The 25,356-nt window shown below is 46.5% G+C and overlaps 1 protein-coding gene across 4 annotated transcripts in view; it reads left to right on the top strand.

Moving 5' to 3' along the window:
- Positions 1–6,427, top strand: part of ZFYVE28 (zinc finger FYVE-type containing 28) — a 164,788-nt gene extending 158,361 nt beyond the window's left edge. For all 4 annotated transcript variants that reach the window (XM_040592482.1, XM_040592476.1, XM_040592469.1 and 1 more), the window contains 2 exons: positions 3,064–3,167; positions 4,122–6,427. In XM_040592482.1, coding sequence (XP_040448416.1) covers positions 3,064–3,167; positions 4,122–4,253 — 236 coding nt within the window. In that variant the 3' untranslated portion in view covers positions 4,254–6,427. The remainder of the gene's footprint in view (positions 1–3,063; positions 3,168–4,121) is intronic.
- Positions 6,428–25,356: the final 18,929 nt, after the last annotated feature.

The raw sequence follows: 25,356 nt of genomic DNA, 5'->3' as shown, positions 1-25,356 counted from the left end.
AAAGGCATAGGGCTAATGGCCCCAGGTTTCTTATTTTGATGTTATTTTAAGGCTGTACCACTGTGTAATTTTGGGCAAGACATTTCTCTCCTGGTTTTTCCTCACACGCTTACAGGCTGTAGCTGGGTGATGAGGATTAAAGCAATTAATGTTTGTACAGCATTTTGAATGTTAAAAGCCATTACGTAACAAAGTGTTACTATTTGGGGGTGTGCTGCAGTGCAGCAGATCTTGGTGCAAGCAGTTGGCATGTTAGAGGGGCACTAAAATCCAGAAGCCATGGGGCATGGGGCTGGCCATGTGGCCCTGTCAGAGAGCCTTACTGCTGTTGAGCCACTGTCCGGGGAAAACGTGCCCTTTAGCTCACTCTACTGATGTGTTTATGTAGTCAATCAGCTGATGTGACACCAGTGTGGAGGTAGAAAGAGTCTCTCCAGTGTGGGAGAACATTCTGTAGAGAGGGTTATACTCTTCCTGTACATTGAGTCTCACTAAGTTGTGATTTATTTTCTTACGCAGTTATAAAAGCCAAGTTTGCAGATGAATTCATCTGGCAGTCAAATAATTCTGTAACCATGAACTATAGATCATCTGATTATTACAAGTTTATAAGGACATTATTTGTCAAAATAAACTTGCTGTTATGGTTGAGGACTTTTTTTTTGCAATGTTTATTTTCGCACTGGAGGCAAATCCATACAAGTGCAATTAAAAAACTTTTTTAACATTGCACTTCAAGGATAACAACAGACAAAAATACATAAAGCAAAACTCAAATGGTAAACACCTGTTAACAAAGCTTTTTTCTGTTGAAGGGCTCCACAGTTTTTGTGATGCGGTTGTGTTGACTTAGAACATGCCTGGACTAATCGTGATCTAAGGGAAGGAGGTACTAGCTGCTGCAGAAGTTGCAGTTCATATTGACATGCTGCTGTTTGTACAAAGGGGGCCTGTGTTTTGTGGCTTTTCTGGGAGTGTTAAAATTAGTAACTAGCTGAACGTGGTAGCCCACATTATAACACAGTTGATAAAGCATTGGCAGGAAAGTGGGCATCTTGCCAAACCTGCTTCTACCAGCTCCACGTTCATTTGGTAGGAGACCTGGTGGCACAGAGCTTGAATAACATTGTAAATTTTCCTGTTTCTAAAATTAGTGAGAATCAATGGGATAGTTCAATCCCTGAAAACATAATCAAGGCTATGTCATCTAATGGCAAGTTTTAAACAGGAATGTCATTATTGGCTTAATTATTTTGTTTGGAATATATGTGAGTAATCCAGGGGACCTCCTGGATGGAGAACATGGGCATGCTGCTCCAACATAGTCAGACTTGCCATGGCTTCAGATCAGAAATTCCTGTGAAAGTGATAGGAAGCCTTCAAAACTGACATTATAGACTGGTATTAGGAGTAAGTTTCTTTGGGCAAGTTACATGTAATAGCTAGGGAGGTTGCAGAGAAGGAGAATAATTGGAAAGGAAAATATCTTGATTTCATTGCTATTAATGCTTTGCCTTAAGCTGGCAGTCCTGCATCTCCCTGCTGCTGAAGGAAAGCCTGCCTTTGAGGTAGGAATTTGTAGCCTTGTGTCCCACAGAACATTTTCTGGTGAACTGTTCCCAAGGATGGGGTGAAGGCTGCTATATGCAGTCTCCTTGTTTTCACCACATCGGTCATTTCTCTGCACACAGACTTTTCGGTTGCTGTCCCTGTAGCTGTGACCTTTATTAGACCAGTTTGTTCATTAAGTGAACAATTGCTTCCTTAACTAGTTTTAACTTCCAAAATAGAGGAGCCTGTAAAAGCTGAGTCAAGATTTAAAGTTATCTTTATTAATCTGCTTTTTGAACATTTCCTGCATTGAATGCTGTATCCTTTTTATTTTCAATTTGACAAATGTTGCCATGTGACAAACACATGAAAACTGGTCATGGTTATGTTTGAACAATGTAGTGGATTTTTCATTTAATTATCTTCTTTCTGCCTGTAGCTGTAGCCCTCTTGACCTCTGCATTAACTGCACCATATATTCTGTTGTTGGATAATATGCTCCTTGAGGCAAGCATCTTGCTTGCCAGGCTTATAAATCAGCAATTGCATGGGTTGTATACTGTAAATAATACTTGGAGAAAAGCTGCATGCAGGGAACCTGGATAAATATGTCCAGCAGTTCATGTTTACTGTGTCCATGGATTCTTTCCGGATAGAACTGCTTTGCCCTTCATTAGATTTTTAACAACTTATTTAAGCAATCAGCTACAACATTTCTACACTGGTAATTTTAGATTCTCTGAGGTCATGTCAGCCCTTCACTAGCAGAAGCAAAAGTGAGCCTAATACTTTTTGCTTTGCCAAAACAGAATCATTTCCCTGCTTGGCTTTTATGAGAGGCTAGAGAGCTCACTGGAGAAATAAACAACTGAAACATGCTATTTGGGATAACAGTAGACTTTTCTCTCTGCTAAGTCTTGTACACCTGATTTTGTGGTTTTACTGTAGTTGCTGGTGAATTCCATTGAGTCGTAATAGTGTAGCAGACAGTAATCAGGCTTCGAGTTTATTATGTGTAGAGTTGCTTGCCTAATTGCAGAAAAGCAGTCAGCCTTTCTGAGGGAGGGCTGAAGAGGCTGGGAATGGTCTCTGCTCTAAGCTTGTATTGATGACTGGTTGCGCTGACCAAAACCACCTGTGATCCAGCTCGACTTTAGTAGTCTCTTGTCTTCATATTTCATGTTGCTTATCTCCTTTTCTCTGCCACTTTCATTTGAACCGGATATATTTCATGTTGAGTCCCAAGCTGCTGTGCTTTGAGTCCCAAACAGCACGTTTCAGTGCTTGCTGTGCTTTGCCCGAAGGGAGGGCTGGGCAGAGAAGGGGGTGTTGAGCCCTCCCAGGCATCCTGAACTCACCTAGTTGCCTGTTCGCAAAGCACTTTGAGGAACTCGGATGAAAGCAGCTGCTGTTATGTTTTACTCTCCCTACTCCCTTGAGGATCTGGTAATTGCATGTTTGTTTTTATTCCCTTTTGATTTATGTTCCCTTTTGTTGCTGTGTTTCTGACAGATCCTCCTGACTGGGTTCCAGATGAAGTCTGCAGTTACTGCACTGCGTGCAAGGCTCCTTTCACAGTCATTCGCAGGAAACACCACTGTCGGAGCTGTGGCAAGGTAATGACTCAGTCAAACATGTGAGAAACAAGCCGCCAAAGAGAAAAAAAAATTCACGTGTACACAAACTCAGCTGCACAACACAATGTGTGCACTTGGCCAGGGTTTTCAAATCACAAGTGGTTTTGTATGTCTTGGCTGTCAACTGCTCAGCTTACGTTTAGAAAGTGGAAGGGAGAGTCATGACTACTCTACAGCAATAAACATTTGTCTGCTAAAGCAGAACTCACTGTTGAGATCCCGGAACCAATACCCCAAATCCCGAGTTGCTCCAGACACTGCTGTAAGCTTTAACAAGCTGCAGCAGCAGCCTGCGCTGTGAGGGGTGATGCACAGCTCAGCTGCAGGGATGGTGTGTCCCTTTGCTTTCTTTCTAAAAGCAATTCTAAAAGGATGACTGCGGTGCGTAGGGCTGCTGCTTTGAAAGTTTGTGGGGGAGGAAGAGGGAGTGAGGGAGCAGAATGCAGTCATGTGCCTCAGGAAGCCAGAAATCTGCAATCCCACTCCGCTTGGTTGCTTGCTGGTGTACAAGTTAAAAAGGAAGAGGGGACAGAAGCTATTTTTGCTAACTTTGTAGCGTACTTGGCAGAGTAGGAACTTTGGAGATAGTCACAAATATTCCCCTAGTCTGTCTTTAAAAAGGGGAGAGAGATGCTTCTTTTCATCTCTGGTGGAGCTGCCTGCCTTCCCTGTGACCCGCAGAGCTAGACGGGCCTGCCCTTGGCTGATGTCAGTGCTTGGGCACCCGCACCAAAGAGACAAGGCACAGTCACATTCATTGGTCACTCGGCTATGAGTTGCCTGCGACAGGCTTTCATTTGCTGTGCTGAGGGTGGTATTGCCAATACACAAAAGCCCAGCGTGTAAAATTTTCTCTCTCTTCTCTTGACATCAATTTTGTCCCATCGAGTTCTTTCAAAGGAACTAAAGTGAAATCTCCCTCTTGTTTTCCAGATCTTCTGTTCCCGCTGTTCCTCCCACTCTGCTCCATTACCTCGTTATGGTCAGATGAAGCCTGTCCGTGTTTGCACTCACTGTTATATGTTCCATGTCACTCCTTTCTATAGTGACAAAGCTGGTATCTGACATATTAAACTACTGGTGTGTCTTCTGGAGTCTTACATGGACTGATAATATTTGACCAAGCCAAGAATTAACTTGAAAGAGGGACCCCGTGAGGGCATGTAGGCTTTGACATCCATTATTACAAATTTTGTACAGACAGTTTTTATTGCATTTTACTAAGCTGCTAAAGGGAAGTATGAAGAGTCTGTAGTTCTAAGGCTACAGTACTGTCTTCCATAAATTTATAACATTAATGTTACAATGCCATATACAGAACAAATGCACTGTGTGGAAGGAAATAGGGCTCCGAGAATGAACAAGCACTGCTGCTTATCTTACATGCTAGGAACAGAGTAGCCAGTTAACTAGTCCATCCCAGCAAATCAGTCCCAAAGCTCGGACACTTCTGTGCTCACTAGAATACCAGCATGGCTGTGGATATCAGCGCTCTCCCTCCTGCTGCAGTTTAACTTTCCCATTACTAGTTTTTTGCTACCTATGCTAGGATTAATTAAAGCAAAATTATTTCCAATCCATATTTGATATTTACAAAAGCAAAATTTTCTGTGAATCACATAGGATGCACTGAAGGTCCTGAAGCAGTGTATTTCTGTTGCCTTTCATTTACCGAGCAGAGCAATAACTCCAAGTTGTCTTCTAGAAATTAAGTTTTACAACTTCCAGTTCCATATTTTGGAGTTCTGGAAGTATTTATAACCTGCATCACTTATGCTAAATCCTGTTAATAAAAGTCTGACACAACCTTGGTTTCTATATCAGCATTTAAAACTTAACAAACTTCAGAGGAAATGGTTACCAAATGAATTAATATTGAAAATGCATATTTTGGAAAGTTTAGCAGCAAAATTCAGTAGATGTGACAAACTGTTTTGCCAATGCTGAGGTTTTTTAGATCGTTTTTAAAAGGCAAATATATAATGATATATTCAAAAGGTCCTAGAGAATGGTCAACCAGGGAAGGGTACTTGCTGTCCACATTTGGCAGAGTAACTGTAAAATATTGCATACTGTTACTTCACTCATGCTAACAACTCGGAAGACATTTGTATTTATTTGAAACACCAGGGATTAATTTTTATCTCCACTTGGAGCGGAAAGAAATAAGACTCACATGGATTCATGCTATGATCTTGCACAAACTATTTGCAGTAAGAGCTCCCTAAGCACTGAGGTTTCAAAGGCGTTTGGGCATGCTTTGAGTTAGCCACATGAAAAGCAAGACAGTGTGTGCTGTGGTTACAGAGGAAACGAGATCAAGAGCTCTTCGCTGTAGCCCCTTTCCTGACTCGCAGTGTTACACGCTGTGTTTCAAAGTGATAAATACAAAAAAGGATGAGGAAGTTGTTTGCGGTATCATGCTCAAGAAAGGTTGTCATTCAAAATGATAAAGCAAAACTGGCCAGTGGTTTTTGTTTTTTTTTAATATTATTGGGGGGGGGGGGGGGAACGAACAGGGACATTCCCTTTAAGCGGTTTAATGTTCAGCGCTAATGAGCCATATTAAGGGTACAACAGTTTGGCACTACTGTCGTTTTGAATCAGATGAAACTCCTTCGCTTAGTTGATATGACAAGCCTTATGATGCTGTGTGTAGACGATGTCAGCTATGATGTGTAGTCTTCACCTTATTTTTTTTTTTAATATTATTTCCCTGAAATCCTTCCCATGGAATTCTTGAGCTGGAGTGTCAGCATTCACCAGAGTTTGGAAAGAGGCATGGGGTTGGGCGATTGGTGGGAGGTGGGTAGTGTGGTACAAGTGATGATACTTATTCAGGCTTAAATCTCAGGCTTCACATTGCAATGATTATTGCAGTTTTATTTTTAGAAGAAAAAAAATCAAATTTAATGCATCTTTTATAGGATAAAAATACAACAAACTTCAATTGTGAAATAAATATGCACAAAAGTTGCTTCTGTGAAAAAAAAAAACCTTATTTAAAGGACTGAATATTTATTCAAGCTTGTTTTTATTTTGTAAATGCTGTAATTCAGAATCATTTCCATAAATATGATATTTAAAGATCTCAGACACTATAGTTTCTTATGTAAATACAGACTCCTATTTCTCTTACTGAAAAGCACAATGACTATATCAATACTAATATACATTTGCCTCAAGGAAGACTTTCATCTTGTAATCTCTTCAGATAATTAAAGTGTCAGGACTTTCTACTTCCATGTGCTGGTTTGCTCTTTCATTTTGGGGTCTGTTTACGTGGAGTGACAGCTGCCACCCTGGCAAACTGGCCTTAAGTCTTTCTCACTTTGCAAATAACATGAAAGAAATGAGTTTAAATTTGAAAATGGAAGTTTCCTGTACAGAGAAGGGGTTGTAAATCAAGACTGGTATACTAGCCTGTCACTTAATATTGCCTTGTGCTCTCTCTTGCCACCAGCTGAAAATCTCCCTTCCCAGAACATCTTGTGTCAATGGCCACTTCACACATTAGGCATATTTGATCTGCCCCTGTCACATCTTTTTGAATAATCTTTTCGGGGGGGGGGGGGGGGATGCAAGTCTGCAATGAAAACAGTGCTCCTTGGATCTACCTGCACAGCTGAGAATCATAAATGCCCAGTACTGATTTGTGCTACTCCTTGTATGAGATATAACTGTTGGAGGTTTTATGAAAATTAACTTTATTTTCCAGAGGACTTAATGCATGGCTCTGGGATGCCATTTCACTTGAGGAAAAAACATGTTGCATCTGTATGACACTAGGATCTCGGCTTCAGTGGTGCAACAACAGGAAAATTTTATGGGAGGCCTGCACACAAGTTTAAGATGGCATTTGAATTAACGTATGTAATATTTATGGGCAAATAATGCTGCCTTAAGGTGTGCATAAATAAATGAACAGTAGGAATTTATCCTAAAGGGGCTTCTTAAATTAAACTTAAATCTTCTCAGGGTTTTGAGGGAAAAGGGGGATGTCTTTTCTCTAAACCACAATGATGTGTTCCACAGCGGTTTTCCTGTTGGGGATACCACAACAAGAGCGATACAGGATAATAAGGTAAGAGCAGCATTGCCATAGGCGGCAGTAATTCAGCTGGTGTTGGGCTCTTCTGTATGACAGGTTCTCTCTGAGTCAAGGCTGTTATCAGAAAAAAAATTATTACAATAAACTTTGAAGTTACCAGTTCTAAATCTGTACAAATTGTACAGCGTTTCTTGCTTGTAAAAGGAGGTGGGATATCACAGCTCCCTCTGCAATGAAAAGAACCTCAATAAAAAAGAGGTGCTCCAGAGAACACCCCTGTCCAGAAAAGTTAAAAATACTTGAGAGCTGTCACACGGAGCAGCTCAGTGAGGAAGAACCTGGATGGAAGAGATAGGAGAGGAAAATAACCTTTGTGTCTGTTGCCTAATCTGGGAAGGAGGAGGAAATCGGGGTGCATGCACGTGTGGTTGTGCCTGTACACGGGTGAGGGGACGCGAAAGGTGGGTGGTGGAAGTTGTACAGTCAAGTCTCCTGCTTCTAGTGCAGCCCCATCACAATTCTGCCTGGGAGCTGGAGGAAACCACCAGTGCCCAGCTGAACTCGCTGTCAGTTTATGCAAAGTCAAGGCTGCTGGGTCTGCATCCTCCTGTTTCCGTGGCAACCCCTGATAGCATCTCTCCACCAAGTGCCAAGACTGCAGCACTCTGTTCCTGCACAGGCAGGCACAGAGGCTTCTGCTTTCTGGTTCATAGGAGGGATTGTGGTTGCTCAAACATCTTTATTTGTAATGAGGATTTATGCTGCAGAGTCAGATGCTTACTGTGAACTCTGTATTCTGATGATAATATTTTACTGAATTATGCTTTATTTCTGTTGCTTGTCTGGCAGAAATCTCTGTGGGCATCCTTCTGATTGCTTTTGAGGGCTCCTTAGCTGTTTTCCTTTCCCTTCTTTCACCTTTTACCCCACCCCATCACCCAGCTTTCCATTTGTGCTGTGTCTAGATGTCTTACGTAGCCTCCTTGCATATCTTACAGATAACGAAATATTAGATGCAATATAGACAATTCAAGGAGCTTTCATCCCTATTGCTTCCTGATCTTGCCCTTCATGTTCCCAGGCACAGGCTCATTTCTAACCCTCATTTGGTGTCCTTGTACCTGCAAGAGCATCCTGCCACACAGGTCCCTCCTGGCTGCCTGTGCTGCCGTGGGACTAGCACTGAGGTGTTTAAAGTCTTGCCAGTATTTCTTTACTTTGTGGAGGAGAAAAGGCAGATAATAAATCCCAGGTCTTAATAGCTGTTAGTAAATTATAGATGCTGCAAAGACTATTTTTTTTCATTCAGCTCTTTTCATTGCTCTTAAACCAAAAAAATGGCAGAATATTCAGCCCAGAAGGATGAAGAGAAGACCTGTTATAGCAAACGGGGAAGTGTGAAGATGATGTTCTAATGAAATAATTGGTCTCTTTGAAAACAAGCTGTAATCGCATGTGCTAGGAATGCTGGGGCTCATGCATAAAACAAACTGGGCAATTAGTCTTTCATGAACTCATTTCATTTCTTGTTTTCACTAAACATGAAGGCTCTGAAGTGTAACGCATGATTTTCCCTCATGTTTCACTCAAAGGTATGAAGTCGATTTGCTTCTCATTTTTTCTCTCTGCAAAGAACCACCAGCCTGTTAGGGCTCCGACTGAGCTTGTCTGCAAAAGAGAAACTTGTGCCCCTGGAGTGATGCAGCCAGCTGTGGGGCCTCCGGGCTTCCTGCATGCTGCTGCCCAGGCTCCAGAGCCTCACTGAGGGGGGGCTGTGTGTGCCCCTGGGCACTAGGCACCTGCACATGGGGCTGTTGCTCGTGCCCAGCTGCTGAGTGATGCTGCCGTCTGCTCTTTCTCATGAGCATGAGGTGGCTGACACAGCCCGGGGTGCGAGGGACCGCTGTGTCTGGGAGCAGCAGAGCCAGCCAGCATTTACCTGTAACTACCTCAGACATTACAGAAGTTTTATTTTCTGAAAATAACCCCATGCCAGCCACTCCTGCCACTTAAGCAAGCACTAAACTCATGTCTTGCTCTAGAAAGTCTTACTTACGTATTTTTGCAGTTCTTCACAGGGCCATAAAATGTTGTTACTGCCATGACTTTATTTGCTGAGTTAATAATAAAAAAAGAGATAAAACAGCAGCGGGGAGGTGTTTGAGGTGACCGATTTCTAGGTAATATTTCAGCAGTGACCATAGTTCAGGTTTTTAGCTGGAATTGGGCTGCAGAACCAATGGGCTTGTCAGTACAGGGTAAGATGCTGAGAAGAAATAGTCCTGAATAGTGTTTCTGCTGGCAACTTCTTATGCTGTCCTGTAAAACATGCTGAAAATACCCATCTTTCTTAAAAGATATGTCTGAAAACAGGCAGTTTGGAGAAAGTCATCCCTCATCCTTCAGGGCCTGGGATGATGACTCCGCCTTGGGCTTGATCGTGAGAAGTCACTGTCAGGAACATTCAGAGCAGTGAGACTGCCCTGGCTTAATATTAACAAATGACTTGTACCGTGCCATCTTCCTTTGTGTTTGAGGAGCCTCTGAGATCACATTCTGAGGCACCTGATAGATAATTATTTTTTTCTGGCCAAGACCATTTGTGATTGTTGCTTTCTTAACAGCTTTTCTGTTTATTGTGTAGCAGTAAAGCCTGCTGGGTTGGGGATGGTTTGTTCTGGTTTGTTCTTTTTTAAAAAAAAAAAAAATTAATTTCAGTTTGGCTTATCTGCAGAAAGCTGGAAATTAATAATTGAAGATATAAACAGAAAAATAATCACTTTTGCAAGTTCATAAATACATTTAAAAGGGAACTACCCTGTGATCCCTTGACTGTCAAACAGAACCCCAAATAGTTCAAAAGTCCTGGATGCTGGTCTCTGAACCATCTGGTTTTGTCTAGGAGGACTTCTTTTAGCTAGTGGAAAGAGTAGTATGGATGGATGGTCTCTGGGGAAAATGTCTCTAGTGGGGAACAAAAACAAAAGGCTTGAGCCAGTGCTTGTAACTCATGTTTGTCTAGAAATAACTCTCCCCTAATTTTAAACAATAATTAAGGAAATTTCTCCCTACGTAAAGAAGCTCTGTTCAAATAAGAAGATCCAACCAATGTGTATTAGAACAGAATATAAAGCTGCCACAAACTCCTATGGTGACCAATTTTATAGCCTCTAATTACTGCATTTTTGAGTTTGTTTCAAGACAGGACATCAGCCTTGCTTGGAGAGCGAAGTAGGAAAACCTTGCCCAGCTGTACTCTTGAGAGGAGGTTTTCTCCATCACATTAGCTCCTCACATTCTGCTTTCTACTTTTTCTCTCACTTTTTTTCTCTTTAAAGGAATAAATTTGGAGTTAAGACTAAAGTGTCAGGGAAAATACTTCCACGTTTCTTTCCTGTAGGCAGCATTTGAAACGTGGCTGGTTTTCTGTGTCTGTCCATCTCAAACTCATGTTACGAAAAGTGAAGGTTTTAGATGCAGTCTTGCTTTCAAATGCTGCCTCCTTGTAACTTTTGTCTTACACTGGAACAAGAACAAAGTAGTTTCTGCAGTAAAGAAAACAAAAATCAGGCTGGTGTAAAGTGTTGAAGGTTTAAGGTGTTCTTGGAAAGCAACTTTTTGGGAGTGCTTACTAAAAATAAAAGTAGAGAGCTAGCCTCAGTCACTGAAAGGAGGATCCCACAGGTGCAGCTCTGTGGTGGGGACCCAGGATCTGGCTCAGCAGGAGCAGCTGAGCCCTGGCCAGGCTGAAGGGAGAAGCTGAGGAGGAGCCAGCCCAAGGGATACAGCCCAAAGGGGTTGGTTTTTTTTTTCCCCACTGTTTTGCTAAAATCAAATGCCAAGGGGAACATGAGGTGTTGTCTTTACCTTCTATATTGAGGGTATTTTCAAGCAGCTTGGAGAAAAATCCAGTCAAGCACATTGGGTGTGTTAACTTCTATGTTGCCACCCAGTGTTAACAGAAGTACTAGTTCTTGGCAGGTGGAGGGAGACAGAAAGAGGCTGTTGTCTTTTTGCTATTGATTGTCTTTTTAATCTATTTTCTGCGTGCTTGCTGTAGTAAGAAAAAGTGTTCACTTTTTAAAATCTCAAATTCCCATTCATACAACAAATAATTTTCATAATATGGTCTAATTGCATAGTGCGAATAAATGCCCTATCATTAAATAATATTAGTTTGGTTTTAAACAGAAGAATCGTTAACCCTAAATCAAGGCATTACAAAAGCGCTTCCTCTGAGTACCAACAGCTCAGAAGCCATTGAGAATACCAGCGCGGTCTGATAAAACCCTCTCTGCCTGGCATGCCACTCCTGGAGGCTTTCCAGTGCCCTCCCAAGCTTCAGATGTTGTCACGGCGTTAGCTGCCAGAGGAAATTGCACCTTGCCAAATCGTATCTTCATTGCTGCTCTGTGTGCTGCTGGGGTTCAGCACTGATGGCTCTCTGAGCCTCTGCAGGGTTGCTTTTATTTGTGATCTTTATAAAATGGTTTAAGCACCTGGCAAAAAGGAAGATGTAGCTGAATGAGGGAAGGTGTTGAGCTAGCATACTGCTAAACCCAACGTTTCTGTGTATTTTGCTCTGAGGGAAAAGCTGTGGAAAGGACTAAGGGACTGGAATCTTCAGCGTTGTAATCTATTGAATGTATCAAAGAGAAGACTAATTGCCCACACAGTTGACTACCCTGTAAATGCCTACACCGGGTGCACAAATCTGATAAGCAGGGCTCCTCTGCCTAGCTGGCGGGTGTCTAATGGGAACCAGCGGCCAAAAACTGAGCCAACTTGAACAAATCCACCTCAGAAAGAAGATGCCAGTTCTCATGTGGGTAATGAGCTGTTGAAAGAGAGAACTAACAGTTGTGGTTACTTATGATAATTTTTAACATTACATCAGGGCCATCCTACAGGCACAGCAGTGTGGCCACCTGTGTTGGTACTAAGGCAGAAATGAATGCTCAGTGGGGCTGCCCTGTGCCAGAGGTCAGGGGCGGTGCTGGTCATGGTGGTCTCAAGTTTCTAAATCAATTCAGGAATTACCAAGAAGAGGGATTTTTCATGGGCTGACATGCGGGAGAGATGCAGCAGCCCAGGCAAAGCCACTTGGCACTCCCCATCTCCCCATTTCACTCTGGAGTTAATACTGTGTTGGGGCTGGAGTCATACTGGCATGGGACCGTTATAAGCAGTAGGGAAAGAAAGGTAACGGGTCAAACACAAGGAAGAAGGAAGCAGGGGGAAATACATTGCCATTTGGGAGCCCAGCATCAAAATGAGAGGAAGGAAAATCCTCAACCACAAAAATCTCCCTATGTGCAATTCACAATCAGCTAAATAACTGAAATCCTCAGTTTGCCAGCAGCAGTTCTGCCCTTGTGAGCTGGCTGTGATTTCCTGCAGTGCTCATCAATGCTGCTGTGATGCTGAAAGCATCACCCCTGCAGAAGACCAAGCTGGGCTGTGGGTGCCGTCAGCATGACATGCGTGGGAACCAAGTAGGGTTGGGTGTGTAAAATCGCTGCTCTCCCAGACCCAGACTACAGTTAAAGAAGAAATAATCCTTCCACTTCGTTTTTCTTTAAAACTGCTGAGTGCAACTCCGCTGCTCAGCTGAGCCAGCCCTTGTAGCTGGGCCTCGGGTGAGGGAGGCAGCAAGCTGGGATTTGAGGAGCTGCTGAGTTGTGTTCCTGCTCCTCGTGAACTTTAGGTTGGTCATTTTGGGGTACAGGTACAGTCTTTGCAGCCCCTTCTAGGAGTGCTGCATCAGACTTCAAAATCCTTTCTGTGCCTTGGTTCCTGTGCCACAGGACAAGAAGCTTGTTTGCCTTGAGGAGCTGGGCATGGAACACGGTGGCCAGCCCTGCACAGACATTGATTGCGGTGAGGTACAACAGAAGATGTAATTAAGCGTCCTACTCTAAAGGGATTTATTCACTTTCTAGAGATGTGTCTGGTGGGAAGGGAAAAGCTTGTGGGAAATGTCTATGCTGCTGTACAAGAAGGGTGTTATGCCATGTAAATTGAGGCGTGTGGTGGCTCTGAGCTCTAGCTCAAAAATCACAGCTCCTCCTGGTTCTCTGACAGTGATCAGTCTGTGTAAGTTCCCTTTGCCTTTGGCAGGCTGCTTTTATTTTAAAAGTGATCTCTGGCTTTCATTTGGCTTGATAAAACTTCCCAGATCTCCTGGACACATCAAGCATAGGCACCAGTGGTCAAGGTGGACCTCTGAAGGCTAAATTTTGCTGTTGTCTGTAGAGGAATGAAGGCAGTGGGGTGATTAACATTGATAACATGCAGCAGTGGCCTTGCCTCGAAGGCAGTGGGGTGATTGACATGGATGATGTGCAGCTGTGACTGGTTCCTGCTAAGTAGTTAAATAGCTCTAAGGGGTATGAAAGAGGAGTTCCGGATGAAGAGAGACTCAGAAGAAGCAGAGGGAGGGGAGAGAGAGTGCCCTGGATGTAGGAGAGATGAGGAGAGGCCCGGGGGAAGCAGGGAGTAGAAGGGGGCCCAGATGAGGAGAGGCTGGCTGGAAGAGGAGCCTGGAGAAGAGAGAATACTGATGCAGCAGAGAGAAGGAGCAGGGTGGACTGACCTGAAGAGGCTGAAGAAACGGCAGGGACAGTAGATAAACTTCTGAAACCTTGTGGGGGATTGGTGGCTGTGCTGTGGCAAGGCGTGGGAACTACTTACTGAAGTTAACCTGGTATGGGATGGTAAAAACCTTGTTGTAGCCGGCTAGTTTTGACAGTGCTGCGACACTAGTCTCCATCACTCCCATCTGGGTCTACAGCTCCAGCTTGGCAGGTATTTACTGACATCGTGGGGTGGCTCAGCTCATGAGGGTGCTGAGCACTGGCTCACTGGTGAGGTGTCAGAATGCCCAAAAGAGCAGAGGACACCTAAAATCTGCTCCCAGGGACTGGCTGGGGAGCTGAGCCACCATGCTGGGCTGGAGCGTGTGGGTCACAGCTGCAGCCTTGATGACAATATTTGTGTCTGGACATCAGTTTCTTCTCTGGGTAAATTTGCAGAGATTAATTTGTTTTGCTGAGATGGTAATGAAGCAGTTAATTGCACTTAGTAATAGCTGGCTCTGCCTGGCTGCTCAAAGCATCTTACAGGCTTGCTGCACAGATCCTGGGCTGTGTAAGCACATCCAGGCTATCTCCCGCTTCCCAGGCTGCCTGGATTTCCTGGATGCCTTGTTGGCTTGTTTTATTCATTCCAAACACACATTTTATCTCCACGTTTCGCCAGCCCTCAGTGCTAAATGTTGCTTGCACTGATTCGCAGCATAAGAGGTGCCTGTGCCAGCACAAGCTCCTCCTGAGGATGCCCAGGCACTGGAGCTGCTGGCACAGCACCACTGGGGTGGCCCCGGACCCGCAGGAGCTGGTGGTTGTGCTGCCAAGTCAGCGTGTTATTGCTGCTGCGTATGTTTCCTGCTGCAGCTTCTTGCTCTTCTCCAGTGTTTTGGGTGCGCGGAGCCTCTGCCTTGTGATGCAGTCTGCCATGTGCTGGAACATTTCCCTTCCTTTCCAACCCCACCGATAACTCCTTGTCCCCCTGTTCTGCTGGGGTGTGACCTGCTGCTCTGGCATTGAATCACACAGCTACAAGGCTGGGGTTTGATTGTTTTGGTTTTTTGTTTGTTTGTTTGTTTGTTTGTTTGTTTTTTGGGGGGGCGATGCAAGGTAGTTTCTCCACTGGGGCCTTTGAACTTTTTTTAAGGTTTGGTCTGGTGTCCTAAAGTCATCTTCCCACAAAAAAAAAAAACCCTGTTGCATATTCAAAATGCAGCAGAGCTATTTTTTCCAAGTCTTCCTGCCAAATCATAATTTCTCCTCTAATGGCCCAGTAGCTCGGGGTGGGGAGAAGACAGTGCTCTCACCTACAAGCCTGCTTTACCTGCTGTCCCAGCGCTGGGCTTCGGCTGGGCCGGGTCAATCATCCTTCTAGGTCAAGGGCTGGAGCTGTGTGGGAGCTAATTTGCAGGGGGTGAGTACCTGGTCCCTTCTCTGCTTAACTTCTGTGCGGTAAAGCTGGTGCCGGGCCAGGTGCACGTGCTTCCAGCTGCCTGGGAAGCTGCAGCCCCGCGGGGCCCTGCTCACTGCTCGAGTGTGAAGTTCAAGCCCTTTTTCAATGCTTTGTGAGCCCAGCGGGGACCACCAGCTGCAGCGTGAAGCTGCTGAGCCTTCCATGGAGGGAGCCACTTCCACGGGTGGGATGAAAGCAGCAATTCAGGTTTTTACTTCTAGCTTCCGTGGGCCAAAATGCAGCTGCCGCTGCCCTCGCCACCACATGGCTCTGGCCCGGGGCTCTGTCTGTCAGCCCCGGGGACGGAGGTGGCAGGTTTGGCCCTGTAAAGAGCTGCTTCTGGTGCTGCGGGCAGGCAGGCAGTGGGTCGGAGGCAGCAGGAGCTGGCAGCAGCCCGGGTCTGGCAGTGGGACGGGAAGCGGGCAGGGGCTGGCAGAGGCAGACCGGCGGCGGGCAGGGGCGGGCAGGCGCAGGCTCGGTGTGACACCGTGCGGCCGCCGGGCGCAGTGCCGGGGCGCGGGCCGCCGGCTGCGGGAGGGCCGTGCTTCTGCCCGCGGGGGGCAGGGTGCCGTTCCTGCAATACTGCAGCTTCCAGGCTTTTACAGTCCCGTTAACCTCCAGTCTTATTAAAAAAAAAAAAATATATATATCCATTTTTGCTGCCAGGCGTGTTCAGCCACCCGGGCTGTGCCGGCGTCCCCGCCTGCTGGCGGCTGGCTCGGCGGCTCGTCGCTCCGGGCGGCAGCGCGGGGCGGCGGGACGGGCCTGAGGCCGCTCCGCTCCCCTCCCGCGGGCCGGCCGGCCTTCCGTGGCCGCTCCCGGCGGGCAGAAGGGCCTGCGCTTCGCTCGCCCGGCCACGAGCACTTGGTCTCGGCCTTTTCCCTTCACCGTTCGCTCTCCGCGCTTGCCGGCTGCCTGCCTTGGCCCTTTGGGGAGCGGGCCCACGAGCAGCAGGGGAAGGCCTTGGGCATGGCGCCGACCCCTGCCCGTGCACAGAGCCCCGCATGCCGGTGGCACCAGGAGCTGAAAGGCTGGCACTCCTCAGAAGATAACGGTGTTGTAAGGCTTCCTCGTTTGTTCATTTACGCCAATGAGTATTTACCAAAACACCCAGGTCCCCAGCCCGGGGCGCCCCGGCGTGCCACGTGGCACTGGGCTCCTGTCCCCACGGCGCCCGTGGGGCTGCGGCGCTGGCAGCAAAGCCCTGGTGCGGGCAGAGGCGGCGAAGCAGGGCCAGGCTGCAGGGCTGCCGCTCCCACCGGCACCGCCGCAGCTCTTCCTTCTCCTTCGCTTGCAAAGCGCACCGTTAACTTGGCTTAAGACCTCCCTGCCGGTTTGCAAACTTGGAGAAATATTGTTTTCTTGCAGACATGAGTTCTCCTTGCCAAGAAGGTTTTAATAACTCACCGTGAAATTTATAGCGTTTAAATTTAAACCACACGTGGGAAAGTAGAGTTGTAACAGTTTAATCCAATTTAACCTTGAGCGATCTGTTCTGTGGTGCTCAGGCAGACAGTTCACACCACAAGTGAAATTCCTCTGTGGGGTGGCAGACAGCAGCTCTCTCATCGCGTCTGTGTCCTTTCCCGAAGCGCAGAGGACCAGGGTTGGCCAACTATGTCCCTTTGGTCAGACTGGTTTGTCTTTCTGCTGGTCTCTTCCTGTGAAATAGCCAAAGTCTGGTGCAGCTTGGAGCATACCCCTAGGAGTCTTGCTCTAGCTGTCGTATGTCCCAGTTGCATGTTGCCTCCTTTCCTGTCCTATCACAAGAGGCAGGCACCTTTCATGGGTGATCACAGAAACGTATCTCTCTGGGGAGGCAATCTCCTGGGGATCTCCCCGATAACCTCCGAGGAGATGAGGGAGTAAGGTCACAATGCCAAGTAAATGCTATGGATCATTAAAAACCAAAGGGAAAAACAAACACTACACTACAGCACAAAGAGTGGGGTTGCTTATGAGCAGTGTTAAAGACTGAATGATGTTTAACGAGTTGTTCAAGTGTCCCTCAGCAGCCAGCAAGCCAGTGTCATTGGTGAGGCAAAACAACACAAGCTAAGAAGCTCTGACCTGCAGGCTACCATCACATCTATGAATAAACGATCCCTTGATCCTGGTAGGGACTGTGGTAGGACTATGGAGCTCACTGTAGCCAGTGGTGGTGGAAAACTGTGTTATAAAACTCAGATGCTGCCTTATGGTGAGTGTATACTTGTGAGTGCAAAGCTCAGGAGACCACTGCCACTGGTATCTCTAAGAATAACAGAGCATTAAAGTTTTACACCCTTTGGCTCCGCAGCCATCCACAGTTGGGGAGAGTCAGCTGCATCACGGTTCCCAAGCAGCTCTGCCACTGAATGGTTCAATGTAGTGATGCTGAGCTGAGGAGCCACCAGGTCTTGAGATCCCCTGCCTTTCAGGGTTTTGTCAGCTTGCTTGTATGCTTTGGTGCTCACCTAGGCAGCTCTGTTGGACAATCAGAAGCTCCTGTACTGTGGAAATGGTGACTTGCTATTGTGTCTCAAAGAAATTAAGGCAACAGTTGTTCTGATGGGCTGCTCTCCTCTCCAAAGCACCTAGGTCATACCCCTTGGTTCACGGAAATGCAATGGTTACAAATCACGATTAGCATGCATTCAACAGCTAAATGTTGAAAGTTTTATTTCCATTGACCTGTTTTGTTTTTTGTAGTAAAGTCAGGTTGGGATCAACACTGTTCAAGTGCAGAGACCTGAAAGACCAAACATACTTTCATAGCACGAGTGAGACACAGAATTGGCAAAAGCTTGTTGAGTGGGGATGTAAAATGGTTGCTGATGTGTGGATCCTCCCCCTGGGGAGGATGCACTGACTGCATACAGAGGTGTGTTGGTGGCCTAAACCTGGGAAGGTTGAAGTTCTTGCATGGTGTCCAGCTAAGGCAAGGAAATTCAACGGTAAGTACTCATGGTTGTAAAACACATTTACATGTTGCATCCATCCACAGCAGTTATGGTTGTTCTAGTAACAAGAACTATCTTGCTTAGTTTTCCATTGCAGTCCATAGCAAGCTATGCCTGTTGGAAATGGGCAGATCTGATGATTTTCTGGGTTGGCCGGGTGGAGAATAGAAATGTAGGCTAGATCTGTCATGGCTGATTTTGAGGTTGGAGGAACTGTGTGAATGGTAATGCTGTTTCTGATCCAGCTGAACCAGCTGTGTTTGATGTGTTTCTGCACAGCTATCCTTGGTGCTGCTCTTTTTGGAGGTACCCCAGCGAAAAACTGGTAACAGCAAATTCTACTTTTTAGATGTTTTTTCCTTTCCCTTGGGCTTGTGCATTTAACAGAAGATCATCACATAACTGGCTTTGGTGAGATTTGCTTGTTTGCTTTTTATGGAGTAAGTGAACTTAGTAGCCAAATATTCTTTAGACGTGTTGGATGTGACATGGTGAGACCAGAAATGGGTTTCATCTTGCATTCCCTGCCAGGCAGTTTCCCAGGGAGGCTGACTGCTGCCTGTGCAGCTTAGGTCGGAAACTTTGGGGTGGTGGGAAAAAAAAATAATCCCCAAACCGGATTCCCTTCCAGCTTGCCAGGTGTGCCAGGCGCCTCAGCTGACTCACCAAGGCGGAGGTTTCCAGAATGACTAATGACTGAGCAGGCATTGATTTTTGCCTGTCTGATGGGATGTGTCTTACAAAGTCTCCAGTTTCCAGACTGGGTGGGGTGCTTGCCCTTTGAAAATCAGATCCATGTATTGTGTATTGAGTTGGCTGCCCCAAAAAAGAAACTGTAACCTTGAGATCAGGTAAGTGTGTCAGTAGTAGGCTTCAGGCTGCCAACAGGAAGGTGCTGAGGCAGCTACTAAAGCTGCCCTCGCGTGCTCCCATGCTTCACCGTTGACGTGAGTAGGGCCTGAATTACAAACTAGATTTTTTAAAGCCTCATGTTCTGATGTAAAGGGTTAATATACTCTTTAAAATGGAGTTTGTTTCCTCCCACCCCCCGCCAAGGGTAATATTTGTTCTCCTGTTGCCACCTTTCTGCTCTTGAAGAACACGTAAAATTGCCTCATGCTTAGGCCTGGCCGCTCAATGAGGCTTGAAGTTGTTCTTGATCAGTAGCTCCATGTCAGCTCCACAGGAGACTGGAGCAGACCCTAAGGCTATTGTGAAAACAAGAGCATTGCAACATTATATGTTATTTCTCATCATGGCTGTGACTGTTTACTCCTGAACTAGTGTCACAGAAGAAATACAGAAGTTAATTAGATGTCTTCTGATGCAGAATGCGCTGTTGAGCACCCACCTGGTTGACAGGAGTGGCATCATACCTGATCCAAGATGAGGTCTTCAACTGGTGTAGGATTGGGGAAAGCCCAGGTCTGGCTTGTAAATCTGCTAAGCAAATCTGCTGCCCTGCATGATGATCTCCCCTAAGGAGCACACACTGGGCGTGAGGAGAGGTGGCTTTGCATTATTTTTGGCCTTTCTTATATTCTGCTTCGTTATACTCTGAAATTGATTGTATGCCACAGTGTGCGTGTAGTTTCCCTGCTCTTTGGTGGCAGCCATCAGCACAGAGGCATCACGCCATCCCTGTTCTCTGCTGTTTCACAGGGCGTGGCAGTGCTGGGCTGCCGTGGACCTGGTGGATGCTGTCCCAGGAGATGTGCTGGGAGGCAGGTGATTTTCCAGCCCCATCTGGGGATGTGTGTCCTGCTTGTGAGGTGGGTCAGTGGGGCTGGGTGCTGCTCCTCGTTTAACCCTCCTTGGGGCATCCAGGAGCAGCTTCTTGGCCCTAAAACATGGGACTGTCTCCCTGTGGAGAAGAAACAGGGCCTGCTACTGTAGCCCAAGAAAAGGGTCTTTCCACTCCTCTGGACTCATAGTCACTCTGTAACCAGCTGTCCATTGGATTCCAGGGTCAAGTCCTTTTTGGGTGTTTTAAGACTAATTTTTCCTGGATAGGGACAGCAGGGAGAGTTTGGCACAGTCACTGTGGACTGATGATACCAAAGGCATCTAAGTAGCCTCGATAAATATAACCGTGATCAAACCAAGCAGTGTTTTGTGGTCTGTGCACTACACCGGCTACAAACACATTGCTCATCAAGCTCACTTTTTCCTAGGAATAAAACTCCAGTCTCAGGCAACGGAGGATGGAGAGAGCATTAGGCTTTTAAGAAGCAGACTTCAGACACTGCATCCTCAAATTTTCTGCCATTTAGAATGTTTCCCTAAGGTTTTACCACACATAAATGAAATGATAATTACAGTATTTTAATCCAATTAGCTCCCTTCATGATCTGGCAGGTGCAAATTGGAGATGGATCAAACTTCTTCTTACTGTGGATTATGCCTGGAGCCTCCTTAAAGCTGTTGTCTGGCCCTGTGTGTACATGCTGTACAACGTGTGTTACGGGGGAGACTGCAGCGAGGTCCTAAATTATGTATAGCATATGAATTATTGCTGAAATGCATCACTAAGACTTCACTCATCGAACGTTTCCAGATCCATGTGAGCAGCATGGGGAAAGCAAAGAATTTGCTTGCAGCATGGGCAAGGTTTTCATTTGCATGGATTTAAATGGTGTGTGTCACTGACAGAGTCACAGGTCACACAGAGTTAACTTAATACATGCCCTTATATCTTGGAGGGAATGTATTTTTCAAGCTTTCATCTGATTAGCATGGAAATTACACTGGGACGTCTCTTTAAAATCGGTGCAGAGTTGAAAAAAGAGATAATCTTGATGTGCTATTTAAAAAAAAAAAAAAAAAGTCTTTGAAGGCCAGTGCAGCTGCCCTTCCACAGGCAAATCTCCAGCTCACATCTGGGAGAGCATCCCCTCTTCCTCCCACCCACTGAAACCAAGCAGCGAGCCCACCCTCTGCAAGGACAACATGAGGGGGCCACCTCTGCAGCCAGAAGAACGAAGGTGGAGGTGGCCTAAGCCAGTAGCATCCTATGGAGGACAGTTTCACACTGCTTTTCCTAACACCTGTGGATATGGCGAAGCCACAAATGGTGGGAAACTGCCTGTTAAACCCCCAGCTCCAGACAGCGTGCATAACAGTAGGGTTTTCCTCTCCCAGTGCTGTCCTGATGTGGCCGTACTGCCTCAGGGACCCCCACAGCCCATGGAAAGGATGAAGAAATTGTCTCTTGACAAAACCCGTGTGACAAAACTCAATGGGGCCATTTTGACAATGTTATATCACCCATCTCTCAACCTGAGGCAGGAACAAAATGACACCTTTTCTTTTACTGTTTTGTTTTCATTTATTTTATGGAAGAGACTTTTGATGAGGAATGACTAAACCTCCAAATCAGCCAAGTTATATGGTTCAACTGTCCCTTGAACATATGGGTCTGTACTGGCCGGGCACCCACCTTTTACCACATGGATGCAATAAAGGATAACTTTCTTATCTTTGGCCTATTTTGAGTGGAGAAATATTTGTTTTGCCATTTAGCTTCTGATTTCCCCTTGGAGAACTGCTGTCAGCCTGCACCAAAAGAAAGCTCTTATGGCATTTGGAAATCTTCACTTCTTTGAAAAGGACTCAGTAAATATATGTCAGAATGAGGTTTCTTTCGATAGTTGCTGTTCAAATCCCTGCATGCTGACTGTATTACACACCCTTTGTGTTGCTGTACAGCCATAATCTCCCATCTTCAGGACAGGTGGAAAGGGAATTTCAAGCTGCGTCTCCTTCAGTGTTAGCACTGAGACCCTGACTGCAAAGGCACCGCTTGCCCGTGAAGGAGGAGGAACCAGTCCCAGTGAGATTCTGAAGCTGAGCTGTGAGGGGTGAGCCACAAATCACATGAAATAATAATAAAAAAAAGGTACTAAATATTTTAAAACAAACTGGAGAAAGTGTTGTTTGCACATTAACAGTCTGTGAACATAAGGTGGTAAAATCCTGCCGGCAGTGGTTTAATCTGCTGTCAGGTGTAGAGACGCAGCTGCCTGGTGTGAGAGGGACTGCAGCGGCGTGGAGGCGAGCGGGCAAGAGGTGTGTGTTTGAACAAGAGCTGTACCATTAACATGAGCAGTGGAAATGCTGCAGAAACCCTGGGACAGACAGGAAGGACTGTGCCTTAAAGGCTCTATATAAGTTTATTGCTCAGCAGAACTGTGCACGTAGGAATGTATATTGAGGGGGGAGCGAAGTACCAGCTGGAAAAGATGTTCTGGGGGGCAAAGTGCACCCTTTCATGCTCTGTGGTGCAATATGGTTCTACCTTTCATTTCCAGGGGATGGAGGAATGCTGTCACCTCGAGTCGGGACTGAGATGGGGGTAGTCTGTTATCTGGTTTGACCTTGTGACTTGACGTCCTCTGCTTCAGCTGAAGTTCCCCTGTCTAATGTGGGGGTCAGACTGGCCACTGCTCTGACCATCCAGAGATGAGGTGCAAAGTGGGGATGTCAAGACGCAATTGTGGCTGAGAAGGTCTTTGCTTCTGCGGGAAGAGTTGCGGTGGTGAATGATCAGATAAAGATTTAGGTTTGCAGTCCTAAACCACCCCATGAGGTTGGTCGGTTTGAGTTCAGCTCCTTATCTCCACGTGAATTTTTTGTCACAAAAGCACAGACCACAAGCAGCAGAATCCTTGGCAAACTGAGGAAACCCATCCAGGAGAGAAGGAAAATTTCCCATGGTTGGTGAAACCAGAGTCAACAGAAAACTAGGAGCAAGGCAAGGGGCAAGGGAGATGAAAGGTAAGATTGCCTCTAAGTAAGGCCAGTAAAATAGTTAGATTTGAGTCCCATAACCAGTTTAGTGAATTTTTACTTGATGGCTGCCTAAAAACTCATGTCCTTCCTAATTTTAATTTGAAAATGAAAATGAGGCAGATCGGGAAAAAGCTCTTTTTTTTTTTTTTTTCCTCTCTGTTTATCACGGTGGTCTATCCCAGGCCTCCTGCTGGGAGGGCCTCCTACCTTCCTGCTGTGCCAGGCTATGAGGAGGTGGATTAAAAAAGCCTCTCCTTTGGGAATAGGTCCTTGTCGAGTCATGCCAGCTGTGAGGTTTGAGGGAAACCTTTTACTCATCCAATGTTTTGAGAGTGTGGAATAAATCTGTTCTTTGGGCAAAGAGAGAAAGAAGTGGCTGCTCCTTTGTTTGCCAGGCGATGGCTTGCAATGGCTCTGCTCATTTGGGGCATCTCCTTACAGACAGTGGCTGAAATGTCACTTGTGGAGTAAGGCACAGCCCGTAAGGTGTGACTGTATCGGGGTCCATCTTCCCCATGTTGCACGTGAAACAGAAGTGGATGCCAAAATGGTGGTGTTTCCAGGGACCATGGAGATCCCACAGCCACGCTTGCCTTTTCCCCACATCAGTTACTTAGGAAAGAAAAATAAACCCTCGGAGCCATTTCTGTGGGAGCAGCCCTTTGATAGAGGCAGCTGCACAGGGGGCATCTCCCAGTGATGCCCTCTGAACACGAGAGGCTGGTGGTGACTGTTGGCACGTGAACGTTTGAAGGGCTTCTCATTCCTGTCACAGACCTGTGTTCTCCTGGGAGGCTGCTCCTTTCCTTGCCCCTCCTTACTGCTGCTGAACTGTGTGCTTCCAGGTATCACAGAAGGACCAGGACACGGCTGTGGTCACAGAGGTGGAGAAAACACCCCAGCCACTACACCAGGTGAGGTGGCAGGAGTAGTAAGCCCCACGACAACTCCCTTCCGCCTTCTTGCTCTGCTACTTTGCTACCCTGAACATCACGCAACAAGCCAGAGCTGCTCTGTGTATGGTAAAACTAATCCTCCCCCAGGCTGGGCAGAGAGCGCTACCTCTGTGCTGACGGGGCAAATTTCTTGGTCTCATCTTTCGTTTCTGCCTTGTCTCTGAGTTCTCGGGAAATCTGAGCAGTTCGGTGTTTGTGAGGCCGCTTCCTGCGGCGCGCCCCGCCTGACGTTGGCCGGCGTGGGCTCTGACGCAGCCCCGGCAGCCCGCTCGCAACCCCTGGCACCGCAGGCTGATGCCAAGACTTCTGCAAGGCTCACGCTGAAAAAAGAAACCAGATTCTGGTACCGACCAGAGAAAAGTCGGTTAAGGATGAGGGGTTTTGTGAGGTGCCTGTGGTCACTGGATGGGGAAGGTGGAAGTGCTCTAGGTCCTTGTTCATTTAACAGTGTCACGTTAGTGGGGAGAGGGGGGTTAGGGTCCCACCTGGGCCTTGGAAAGAAAAGTCCTGAGAATGCTTTGGCTGAGTTTGGGCAGCAAGTAACCAACGTGCTCCCTGACTAAAGCCTTAAACCCAGAGGGGTCTCTGGCACAGGGCTTCTGCTTAACTGGGCTGCCAGAATTGCCATCTCCTGACTGCATGACATGGCTGCACAAATGTCCTGCGTGACCGGTCAGACATCTCTGGAGCCCGCAGTCCATCTCATCTCACAGGCGGTTCCTTCCCTCCACTGTGTAGGGAAACTGGGGTGCCTCCAGGTGGCAGCCCTGTCCACTCAAAAACAGGGGTTTGGTTTTCCCTTGAGATGACAAGGAGACATCGGTAGTGGAATTAACTTGGGATTTAGTCCACTTTAGCAGCATGTTGGTGTGATGATGCTGTATGTGCTAGTAGTGATACTCCCTGCTTTCATACAATGGTCCAGCACCTGTAGGACTTGTACCAAACCAGAAGATGTGGGGTCTGCCAGCCCACGGACAGGGTGGGCAGGCTGACCCCCCAGCCTCTGCGGCAGCCTTGGTCCTGCCCGGGACCTGCTGGCAAGAATCATGGGGGCGGAAGAACGAGCATGAAACCAAGCACAGGCTTTAGTGATTGTAGCATTTCATTGACTGGTTACAGACAGGAACCTGGAAATATAATGTAAAAATATATTTAACTAAAAAAAAAAAACAACAAACCATTGAGAAGTAAAAACTGTGGTGGTCTATAGAAGCGATCGCTGCCACTGGCAAACAGCCTTTTGGACCTGGCTGGTAAGGTCAAAGTCTTCTGTGCTTGGGGCATACCTAGCAGCTATTGGGGAGAGAGGTGGAAAGCTCAGGCTTCAGCCAGCTCTGCACCACCAGGATTTAGGTGGTTGGGCACCACAAGCAGGTTCTTGGTGA

This window comes from Falco naumanni, chromosome 1 (assembly GCF_017639655.2).
Source record: "Falco naumanni isolate bFalNau1 chromosome 1, bFalNau1.pat, whole genome shotgun sequence".
NCBI classification, from domain to species: Eukaryota; Metazoa; Chordata; class Aves; order Falconiformes; family Falconidae; genus Falco; species Falco naumanni.
The sequence above is the reverse complement of the archived record's forward strand: the minus strand, read 5'-3'. Positions and strand labels throughout refer to the sequence as shown.